Source organism: Apis laboriosa, unplaced genomic scaffold, assembly GCF_014066325.1.
Source record: "Apis laboriosa isolate Shangri-la unplaced genomic scaffold, ASM1406632v1 scaffold63_cov154, whole genome shotgun sequence".
NCBI lineage: Eukaryota > Metazoa > Arthropoda > Insecta > Hymenoptera > Apidae > Apis > Apis laboriosa.
Window position 1 is genome coordinate 662,432 of NW_025223982.1, and position 12,299 is coordinate 674,730.

The 12,299-nt window shown below is 25.1% G+C and overlaps 1 protein-coding gene across 8 annotated transcripts in view; it reads left to right on the plus strand.

Annotated features, from left to right (window-relative positions):
* The window catches only part of LOC122718425 (dystrophin, isoforms A/C/F/G/H), a 420,738-nt gene that overhangs the window by 15,762 nt on the left and 392,677 nt on the right, over window positions 1–12,299 (plus strand). For 6 of the 8 annotated variants that reach the window (XM_043943440.1, XM_043943444.1, XM_043943441.1 and 3 more), the window contains 20 exons: window positions 88–245; window positions 323–690; window positions 802–1,589; window positions 1,681–1,833; window positions 2,224–2,385; window positions 2,703–3,005; window positions 3,073–3,216; window positions 3,302–3,472; window positions 3,559–3,741; window positions 3,833–3,949; window positions 4,043–4,162; window positions 5,102–6,490; window positions 6,693–6,917; window positions 7,213–7,728; window positions 7,796–8,433; window positions 8,875–9,022; window positions 9,511–9,627; window positions 9,713–9,889; window positions 9,955–10,062; window positions 10,513–10,624. In XM_043943440.1, the coding sequence (XP_043799375.1) occupies window positions 88–245; window positions 323–690; window positions 802–1,589; window positions 1,681–1,833; window positions 2,224–2,385; window positions 2,703–3,005; window positions 3,073–3,216; window positions 3,302–3,472; window positions 3,559–3,741; window positions 3,833–3,949; window positions 4,043–4,162; window positions 5,102–6,490; window positions 6,693–6,917; window positions 7,213–7,728; window positions 7,796–8,433; window positions 8,875–9,022; window positions 9,511–9,627; window positions 9,713–9,889; window positions 9,955–10,062; window positions 10,513–10,624 (6,097 nt within the window). The remainder of the gene's footprint in view (window positions 1–87; window positions 246–322; window positions 691–801; window positions 1,590–1,680; window positions 1,834–2,223; window positions 2,386–2,702; window positions 3,006–3,072; window positions 3,217–3,301; window positions 3,473–3,558; window positions 3,742–3,832; window positions 3,950–4,042; window positions 4,163–5,101; window positions 6,491–6,692; window positions 6,918–7,212; window positions 7,729–7,795; window positions 8,434–8,874; window positions 9,023–9,510; window positions 9,628–9,712; window positions 9,890–9,954; window positions 10,063–10,512; window positions 10,625–12,299) is intronic. The other 2 variants (XM_043943448.1, XM_043943445.1) reach the window with 2 other exon arrangements.

Here is a 12,299-nt window from a genome sequence, read left to right on the forward strand (position 1 = left end):
AAAATAATTTTCTTTAAAATATTTTTTTTTTAAAAATCTAAATAAAATTTTAAATAAAATCTTAATTTAAATATAATTTTTGTTTAGGTGAAATTGAAATCAATGAAATCTCATGAAGAACGTATAAAAAAATTGTTAGAAAAAGCCAAAGAATTATCAGAAAATCAAACTGGTATTAATGAAACTATCAATTTAAATGAAGATATACAAATGTTTGTTTGTAACTGGGAAAAATTATATAAAACGTAATAATTTCTTTTCGGTATTTATATTGATATATAAAATTTTATACAATTTTAATAATTTGCTAATATCATTTCAGATTATCTGAAAAATTAACTGAATTAAATGATGCCGTTGATAAAACACCGCCGAAGAAATATACAGATGCAGTTACTAATCTCACTTCTTTTATTAATAATGTGGAAAGTATGTTATTATCAGAACATATAGTAATGTCAGATGATAAGACAATGACAGAACAATTACGAAAATTCAGCGATTTGCAAAATTCTTTGAGAGAGCATCAAGAAGTTTATAATTATGTGAACAGTGTTGGACATGAATTAATAATGAAAACCAATGGAGATTCTCAGGGTCAAAGACTTAAAGATGCATTACAAGATCTTATTACTAAATGGAGCGATATACCCATAATATTAGAAGAACGTCAACAAAATTTGCAAAAAGGTATATATATATATATGTATGTATATATGCGCGCGTGTCTGTTATTTTTTTAATTTTTATATGAAATTTTATTTTTTTCTTTTTTTAAAAATATATGTTAATCTTTCGTAGATATTCAATCTTTAAAAATATTCAATAATGAGCTTACAGAGCTTGAAAATTGGTTTGAAAAATCAAGCCAATATTTAGAAGAATTATCAAAAGATAATGTATCAAATGATATTGAAACTATGGAATTTAAATTAAAACAGATTCAATCTTTTTGTGAAGATATAAATGAAATGAAACCAAAAATAGAAAAACTCCAAATTTCTACAAATAAATTACTTGAAAATTCTGAACCAAAATTTGCAAATGTGTTAAACAATAAGTTAGAAGTTGTGTCGCATAAATGGAATGCTATCGTTGACGGTGCTAAAAGTTTAAATGATAAGTATGAGGATACATTGAAAAAAAATGATGAAATAATAAATGGAATAGAAGACTTTACAAAGTGGTTATCGACTTTAGAAAAAGAAATACCAATTGAAACCAAAATAACATCTTCTGTTGAATTGTTTCAAGTTCGTGGTCGATATCAATCATTAAAAGAAAAGATAGATAAGCGAGTAGAAGAATTTAGAAATCTCAATGAAATGGGCAATGATAAATTATTAAGTTCTGAAGGATCTTCAGTGCAAGAACTTGGTAGACGATTTACATTTTTAAATGCTCGTTGGACCGATGTTACAGATCGTATTTATGAACGATATAGACATTTACAAAATGCTAGCCACGAATATGGTGAATTCCGTGCTTTAGTTGCACAAGAAAGTGATTGGTTGGATAAATTAGATAAAAGATTAAGAAGATCAACAGAAAGAGCTGCAGATGCTGAAGAAATATCAGAAGAACTTGATGTAAGTGTACTTACTATATACTTAATATAATTTATATATTGGACAAGTTACTATAATTTTTAAAAAAATAATAAATATTTGCCTTGAAAAGGATTTAGAAAATTATATACGAAATCATCCAGAATTAAGACTTGAAAAAATACAAGAAATAGGTAAACAGTTGATTGAAAGTAATATCATGATTCAGTCCATTCAAACAGATGTAGACAATTTAACAAATCGTTGGGAAAGCTTAAATAATCAGGTATGATGATCATTATATGTAATGTTATGCTTGAAATATTTTGTTCATAACAAAAAATTATATTTATGTTTAACTGCATGCATCATTGGCAAAAAAATCTATTTATTTATTTAAACATATTCATTGATTAGTTTTTTTATTCTGCTTCAAAATATTACTGTTGCTTATATGAATTATAAATTTTTTTCTTTGTTTAATAATTATTATTTGGATAAATTTTAAAAAATTTTCAATATTCTTAGGCAAATAATTTTTTTATATTTATATTATATCTTTTTAAATTTTAAATAATTTTTTACATGAAAATTTTGTTGTTAAATATTATTTGATAATATATATTACACAATCTTTATTGAGTTATATAGAAAATTAGAATTATATTTTGAGTAGGCAGGGCAGCGAGCAAAGCTGCTAGAAGGATCAGTGAAGCAAGCACAACAATCAGAAGGACGTATTCTTGCCCTTCAGCATTCCTTAACACAAATAGATTCTGTACTAACAGCACGTCTTGACTGCGACCTTACAGCTGATGATTTGCCTCATGATTATCAGGTCTGTTAATGAAATTTTTGTTATTTATTTATTGAACATTTATTTAAAAAAATATGATTCATTTACAAATTAATACAAAAGTGTAAATATAATATGTATACTAAAAATGTAAAAATCATCTTTTGCTCTTACATTAATAAACATTGTATATAAAACATTGCTTCTAAGAAGCATGATAGAAAAGTTATTTGTATTTTATATTTTGCAAAAATATAAAATAAAAAATATATAATACATTTTTTTTTATTATAAATCAGGAGAAAAATTAGATAAATATAAATTTTCTTCTGATATTAATTATATAAATCAAACTTTAGAAATTAATGGAAGAAATGGAACATCAACGATCTACACTTCAAGAAATGGCATTACAAATTGAATCCTACAAGGCTTCTGGTAAACAAGAAGCAGCACTCAGATTACAAGAACAACTAACTCTCATTGAACAGAAATTCTCTGAAGTTCAACAGAAATTTCAACGTTTTCGATGTCCAACGAATTTAGAACCAAGATTATCCAGAGCTTTACGAGAACTCAGAGGAATAGAAGAAGCAACTTGTTTATTAGAATTGTCATCAGAAGATCCAGAAGCTATTGAAGGTCAACTTAAACATTGTCTGGTAATAAATTTATTATATAAATTATATATTTTGATAAATTCAAATTTTATACTTTATTTTTTTATAGCGTTTTTATCAAACATTAAGTGAAATTAAAAGTGAAATAGAAAATATTATAATAACTGGTAGAAAATTAGTTGAAGAAAAAAGTGTCACTGAACCAGAGAAATTTTCGCGACGAATTGATATGTTAAAAGAATTATATAATAAGGTAATACGCGTAATATCAATGTATATATTTTTAATAAAATATTATTTTCTATATAAAAATTTATGTAAAAATTGTATTATTATAGTTGGGTTTACATATAACTGAATCAAAAGCATGTTTGGAAACAGCATTGGATTTATCACGCGATATGTATAAAAATATGTCTTATATTAATATGTCTATAGATAGTATTAATAAAGAATTAGATAATCAAAAAAATATGCCTGATCTTCCAGTTAATGCGATATATGTACGAGTAAGTATGTGATTAATATATAAGTACATAAATTTAAATTTTACGATTTTTTATAAAAACAAATAACTGTGAAATTGCTTAAATAGGAAACTTTGACAGAAGTAATACCACGATTAAACGTTGTAAAAGATAAATTGTTAAATTCACAGGATGAATTTTCTAAACTTTGCGATCCTATGTATTTAGAACAACTTAAAGAAAAATTATCAGATGTTGTTATTAGATTAGCAAATACTGAAAAAAGATTAAGATTATGTAATGCTTCAGAGGTAAATTTATTATATATAAAAAAATTAATATTAATATAAAGTGATTCAAATATTTGAAATATTTGAAATGATTCAATTTTTATATTTTTAGGAAGAGCCTAATGTTGATGAAATAAAAGCATGGCTTTTACAAGTTGAGGAAAAACTAAATAAATTAGATAGTGTTCCAGTTGATCAATTGACGGAAAATCACTTTGAACAATGCAAAGTAAATAATGATTTTTAATTGCAATATATTAATTAAAATTATATATTATATATATTTTTAAAATTTTTTTCAATAACTTATGTTAATTTTTAGGCTGTTCAAAGCGAAATGATTGAAGCAAAACCAAAAGTCAACCAACTACAACGTTATACTTATTACCCGAAAGTTTCAGATGTTTGTAAAAAATGGGAGGATATATCTAATAGAATTCAAGTACGTATAAATATTTGTGTAATAAATTTAAATATCATCCATTGCTTGTTTTCTCATTGCTTGTATTGCTTCTTCTTTATCTTAACATTTGGTATATGTAATGCTTGTGCTTTATAGTACCATTACGTATATCTTATCAAAAAAAATTTTCATTTCTTCAATGATGTAATAATGATATAACTATTTCAATGATATAATTATGAAATTTTTATAAAATAATGTTTCAATTTCAATTGAAAAATTAGTTGATGCAATACGCAAAAGTTTTATGTTTGAAGTTTAAAGTATAGTTTAATTAATAACGCATTAATTATTAATTTATAGCAATTTTATTTTTTATTTTTTTTTATTAAATTTTTTTATAATTTATATAATTTTACTTATTTTCTACTTATTTTTTTAAATTTTCTAATTTTTTAAATCTTTTAAAAATTTACACATAAATGAATTATATATATATTAAAATATATTATTTAAGTTCGATTAATATTTCATATATTTAACACTTCATTGTGTGTCTGGGTATTATACTATATAAGTTATATTAGTAAGTTTTATAGATCATTTTGATCTTGTCCAAGAGGTGTCTCTATCTATGTAAATAATATTGTCATTATTAATAAAAAGCAGATATAAACTTTGGTGAATGGAAAATATTTGTTTATGGATCATTTATGATATTGTCTCTCCCCTTATGTAGATTTTTATACAGAAGTCTGAATATGATTTGTAAAACAACGAATAAAAAATGAACAGAAATGTACTCCAAAATTTTTGTACTGGTGATGGATACACGCAACGAAAAAGCTTTGTTTGCACAATGAAATGCATTGTCACTTTCATTTTGGCCATGCTTGATATTGTCATACTATTAATAATGCTCTTTCAATTAACTGTCGCCTGTCCATGAATTTTCTGTTACCTATCATATTTTCACAGGAATGGATCCACAAAATCACAGACAGTTTATTAATAAAAAGTAAGATGGGAGAAACAAAGGGGAGAGACAATTATGGACGTACTAAATTGTCTAGACAGGATCAAACTTCAATGCAACTAGCTAAAAAAGAAAATAAATTAATAGATGAGAATGAGGAAATATATGGCATAGGATATCTTAATCCTGCATTTGATGAAAGTCAATGTAATATTATTTGTACACCTGAAAGTTCACCAGTTGATATTGTTCATCGAAGCCGGAAATCTTCCGCAAAATCTGAGAAAGTAAAAGCTAAAATTGTAGATGTTAGTAGAACTGTTAGACGAAAATTAGACATGAGCTCTATACCCGATGTTGTTCAGACTTCTCAACCACAAGTTGTTCATATTGACGACGATCTATCTTCTTTATCTCCTGATACAGATGTATACATGGCCGACGAAGAATTTTTTTTGTCCAAAAATAGCACATTATTTTCTCAAGTTTCTTCTAATACATTAATTACGACAGAATCGAAACCATTAAACTATAACACACAGATGAATCCCTTTCGTATTGTAGAAGTAAAAGAAATGGAAATAATAAAATCAGTTGCATCTCCTGAAGATCACGTAATATTACCAAGTGCAAATGTCAGTGCAGGATTAAAGCCACAAGTTGTTGAAAGAGTAGAAATTATTGAAGATACAGAAACTGAACCAGAATCAGTAGATACAGATACAGAAGATAAAGAAACTAGAATAAAAGTTTGTAAAAATGCAATTAGTAATGGAAATCAAATTGTTAATAAGAAAAGAGAACTTATTCCTATATTGAAGAAAAAAAAAATAATAGATTCATATTCTGCAAAAAATATTAAAAAATTAACTCTGAAATTAGATGTTGAGGATATTTCAGCTGATAATCAAATTTCAAATTATAAACCACAATTTTCATGTAAAGTAAACAAATTAGAAAAAAACTCCGCGTGGAAAGATAAGGATAGCATAGCTGAATATCTTATACTCGAAGATAATGAAATAAGTACAAAATCAAGATGTTCTGCTGATCTTGTTCTCACATCAGGAATTAATTCTACAAAAAGCAAAAAAGAGCTCAGTAATGTTAAAGAATTAACATTTGAAAAAAATGCAGATTTTTCAAAGTTGCATGGTAATGAAAATCATAATAATGATTATGAAAAAAATATAAAATTGATGTTATTTAGACGTGCTAGAAGTATTTCAAAAGATGATACACTAGAGGATTGTGAAAGCTTTTACGGAAGCGATAAAGAAACAGATGATGTTTTAATTTTTTCCGATGATACAGAAATTGATGTTGGAAGTTCCAGTTCAGAGGGAGAAGATTCAAATTCAAAGGAGCATATTGAGCACCTCTTGGGCAAGGTAATTCTAATAGCATTTATCTTGCCATTGTAAGATCTATCTCTATGTACAATGTATGCATATATTAATAATACAATTCGTAATAGTAACAATTAGAATTTTAACATTTGATAGATATATATAATATAGGTGAAGGCTAACATATAAATGTATAAAGAAATTTAATTCATTATGGATTTTCTTATAATTTTGTTGTATATAGATACAGACTGAAAAATTATCACAAGAAACACAACATAAAAAAGAGACGAAGATTTCTAGTGATAAGAGACCTTTTAAAATTTCAACTAGTTTATCCAGAACAGGCTTAGAAAAAAGTATTTTGGAATTTGAACAAGCTGCACAACGGATGTTACATAGGATGGATGTCATGTTGATGAGTATCAGTGGAATCAGTAATGAAAAAGATCCAACTAAACGACTCGAAGTTTGTATTATATTTTTTTAAAAATTTTTGTAATTGTAATATTAATAAATCTAAAATAATATATTTGAATATTAAAAATTAAGATGTTAAAAATTTAGAAATGATTCATAAACATTAGTAATTTTACAAATAATTTTAACGTTTATATAAATTAAAAATTGTCAAAATGTATATATATTATATATAAATATGTATATAAATATGTATATATTTGTGAAATATATTTCAAAATGTTTTACATGTTTTTTAGTATTATGAATTATACATTTGTTTAATATATGTTTATATATTTCAGGTACTAAAAGGAGAAGTTAGTACTCTTGCTCCAGATGCAGCAGCTTTGATTAGTAAAGGTGATGGCCTAGTTATGACAGTACATATATCTGATCCTGTTAGAGCTGAGAAGATAAAAAATGAACATCAAGATAAATTAAGAAGCAAATGGCATCAAGTTATGTCCGAAATAGAAACGAGACGCACACAAGCACAAAGAGGAGAGGAAATGTTAAGACAATATAATGCTATAATAACAGAATTTGAAGATTGGTTTCGAGATGTACCATTAAAACTTGAACAAGTAAATAATTATGAGGGGCAATTAGAATCTTTTACTGTAGAATTTGATGCTAAACAAGAACAGATTAAAAAATTAAATGAATTAGCGGTTGAATTAAAAAAATTAAATATTGGGTATGCTGAAACTATAAGATATAGCATTAACAGTAGATGGCAAGAAGTTAGTTCACAATTTAAAAGATTTAGTGGTAGTAAGGATAAGGACAAACATGTGACAGACAAAAAAGTTGAAATGGTATGTTAATATTTTCTATTTTTTTTTAATTTATCGAATAATTTTTTTTTGATTTTACATTTTCCAGGATGTTGGAGGAGTTGATATGCAAGAATTTACTGCCAGAGTTAATAAAATTAGAGAAGCTGTTGTAACTGTGACGAGATCTTTAAATTCCGTGCCATTGAATGGTGATGATTATGAAATTTTTTCAAATCAAGAAGAATGTTTAAAAAAAATTAATAACGCATTAAATATTTTAAAACCAAGCATTGAAGAAATCAATACTATTTTTGAAAATGTTGCTTCACAGTTAAGAAGAGAGCAAGGCGAACAAATTAGACGTTTGAGTGATAAATTACGAGATGAATGGATAAATGTTAATCAAAGTTATGTAGAAAGATATAATCGTTGGAATAAATGTTATGAAAAATGGAAAGAACTTTGCAACACATGTCGGTCTTTTTCCGATTGGTTAGATAAAACGGAAGATTCATTAAAAAAATTAAATTCTCTTGGTCAATCTAAAATATCAAGAACAAAAATATTTGAATTGGAACAAGAGATTTCTAGGATGCAAAGAATTATGAATAATATTAACGTTTCAAGTGCTAGTATTTTAACTCGTGCTAAAGCTGAAGATATGATAGAATTAAGAGAAATGATTGAAACTATAAAACGACGTTGGCAAAATATTATAACGGACTTAAATACACGAAAAGAGAAGTATGAAAAAATATTAATTAAGATTTATTTTATAATATATATTATATATTATATTATATATAATATAATAATAAATATATTTATATTTTTCATGAATTTATTAATATATATATTAATAAATATATTAATAAATAAAATAATAATTTATTGTTTAATTTATATGTAGCATAGAAAGCTAAGCTTTTTCTGCTACTGAGTTATTTCAGTTGTGATTTGTCTTTAGTGCTGTAGTAATCAACTCAGAATAGAAAAGCACAGATTAAATTATATTTAAATTATATTTAAATTATATATAACATTTAAATCTTTTTTATATATCAATTTTTTTTCATATTCATTTTAATATTTGAAAATTTTTTAAATAATTTAATTATTAATAATTATTTGTATTAATGCTTTTTAAATTGATACATTAATTTAATAATTATGCGATTTTTAAAGGAATTTTGCTATGGAAAAAAAAGTGAACAATGAAGGCAGAATTTTAGAAAGTGCTCATAATATATTAGAGCAAATCAATTCTTTATTGGTGTCAGCAGCAAATCCTTCAGATGAGACTTCTTTATCAATAAGATTGTCATTAATTAAGGTAAATTTATGCATTTATAAAATAATTAAAATTTTAAGAAAGCATAGTATAATTAAAATTTATTAAAATCATATTATTTATTTAATTACAACATTGATATATACAATTTTGATGTTTACTGATTATATAACTTTATTATGAGTATGTTTCACATCACTCATATTATATTATATAGTTTTAAATACAGTTTATTATACAGTTTTAAATTGAATTATTAGTTGATAACATTTTTAGTAAAATATGTAGTTCAATAATAATAATTTAACTTGACTGTTATAATGTTATCAAATAAACTGAAACTGAATCTAATAATACATTTCATGTCATGATTGCATAAAGTAAAGTGTGCCAAGACATAAATAGCAACTCTTATTTTCTATTTCTTTTAGTATTAGATATAAATGTTAAATGTAAGTTTATATTTTTTACACATAATAGATTTTTTAAAATTCTATATAATATAATATATAAATAATTTTTATTTTTAGGCTAGACAAGAAGAACTTTCTTCTCGCAAAAGATCATTACAAAATTTAATAATAAATCAAAATGATATTTCTTTAGGAGAAGATGAATGTAATAAATTACTTTCAGATATGGATAAGGTATCATATTAAATTTATTTATAATAAATCATATATTATTGTTTATAAATAATTATAATTTAAATTATTTTAATTAATTTTTTAGGCCAATATAAGCCTTTCCAATCACCGTGACTATGTTGAGAATAAACTTGTATCTCTTAAAAAATATATTTGTACTTTGGATACTATTATGGCTTGGGTCATGGAAACTAGAGCGAGAATAAATATATCCCGAGAATTACCTCAACAAGAACGAGTCGAAATTGTTAACAATATTATGGTAAATATAAAAATATGTATATATTTATTATAAGAAAAAATTAAAAAAAATAATTTATTTTGTAGACCAAAGTTGAAGATCGAGAAATGGAAGTAAAGGATGTATTAGAAAATTATACTAATTTAGAGAAAGAATGCGAATCTGCAAAACAACCTATTTCTGTAGAATTACAAGTAAGTAAAAAATAATACAAAATTGAAAATTTTTAATTTAAATACAATTTTAATACAATTTAAGTAGAATTTAATATAATTAATTTAATACAATTTTAAATAAAAAATAGAATTTTTTTTAGAAAAAATAAAATTTAATATAATTTAAATAGAATTTAATGAATTTAATACAATTTTAAATAAAAAATAGAATTTTTTTTAGAGAAAATAAAATATTTGATTCAAATATTTAAATATTCTAGTTATTATAAAGTACCAATAATAAAAGGAAAATGTTACTATATTTACGTCTCTAGTTATATAGGAAAAATTAATTTTAAAAGGTGGCGCTCTGATTAATGTAAGTCAGTTTTATTCGAACTAGCGTGTGTGACAGGTGGATGATTGTTCGTAACTTTTATTTCAAGTTTTGTGATCAATTTTCTGTTCAGTTTTGTGTATTTTTAATAGGAAAAGTTAAAAAAATTACGAGAAGATTGGCAATTTGTGAAAAACAATGGAGAATTATCAAGTTATGATGTCAAAACTGCAATTGCTATTGGAACGGCGTCATCAGGGATCGGTGAGTTTTTCTTTCCTTATATAAATCAGAATTAAGAAATAATAGCAGAAATATAACGTTTTTGTAGTTCTATATAATAAGTAGAAAGTTTCTAATATCATTATTAACTAATATTAACTAATATTCATATGAATTTTTTCATTCTACGCATATTGCGCATTTCGTTTTTGCATTCTATTGCGCGGGAAAAGTTCAATTTGAATGTTCGTAATTTAGTAGTAGTTCGTAACAACCATAAGATGGCATATTTGTCGCTAATAATAAAATCGTGTTTTATATTACAAAATATATAACTTTCAACAATTACTATTAATTTAAATATTTTTTATTGACAAATACATATATAAAAATTTTTATAATTTTTTTTTTATTTTAATTTTTTTTTATTTTGACAAATATATGTATTTTTCATTAGATTTTTAATAATTTATTTATTTAAAATCATATCATCTGTTAATTTTTAAGTGTTTAAAAATGTTTATATTTCAAAATTAATTTTAATATAAGTATTAAGCATAAAATTTTCAAAAATTTTAATTTGAAATTAAAAATTATGCATCTTGTTGCATCTTGGTAGGATAATTTTTTTTTTATGTAATAAAATTATTCAACTAGTATAGTATAATATAGCCGTATATAAATATCCGTTGTTTAAAAATTTAATAAAAATAAAAGCCATACTAATTCTTAAATATGCGTTCTTTGCGACTGTTGGGGAATTTTCCAAAAAATCTGGTAACTGAACAATAAATAGTCCGTTTAGTTGGTTCGGTAACTGTAGCCACATATCACTTCCACTCCATCTCGTGGAACGATATATATCCGCCACGTTAAGTGCAGTCTTTTCATCGAGTAGCATGGCTTTTTTTTTACTTTTGTTGCACGATCGATCTATGCATTCAGAATCGTCGACGACGATAAATTCTCCCGATCCGTTCTGTCTTTAATTAAAATTCATTCTAACGACATTCTCGTCCGAATCTTTTGATAGAAATCTAATCGACGCTATAAATTGATACGATCTTAACCTCTATAACTTTATATCTATATACAATAGATTTTCTTTTTTACGAGCAAAGTCGGTGATCGTAAAAACTTTGAACGCGCGGCGGAATTATTGTTATTAAAAAGCTTAAGTTCGATTTAAGCTTCGGTAATCGACGTTGAATTAAAATTTTGTAACAGGCCATATGATTTGGAATCGTGTTAGGTTAATCGCGGTTGATTCAGGAAGGAAGAACGTGAGCGTGTTGATCCAAAACCGGAGAGCTTAACGGAAAGGTCGAGGGTTTGTAGTATAAGCGCGATCGTCGGGCCGCATAATGAGCGGATAAGCCGCCTAATGTAGTCGTGGCAGAACACTAGCAGATTGAAGATAGCTAAGGCTTCGTTGTTCTCTGTCTTCCTTGTTCCTCCCTTTCTTACCGTTCTTATCGTCCTTCATTGTCTTCCACTTCGGTGTTACATCAAGATGAAATCAGATTCGTTTGACGGAAATTTGAAGGGTCCAAAAATGGATTAAGCCTAAGCTTTGATCCATCTTCCGGAATAATATATATTATTCCTCTTTTTTATTTTATTTCTCCAGTTAATCATTTTCTACGTTTTTTTATCTTTTCGAATATTGCTCGAAATTATGATTGAGAGAGAATCAACGGGATTTCTTTGTGTCCGA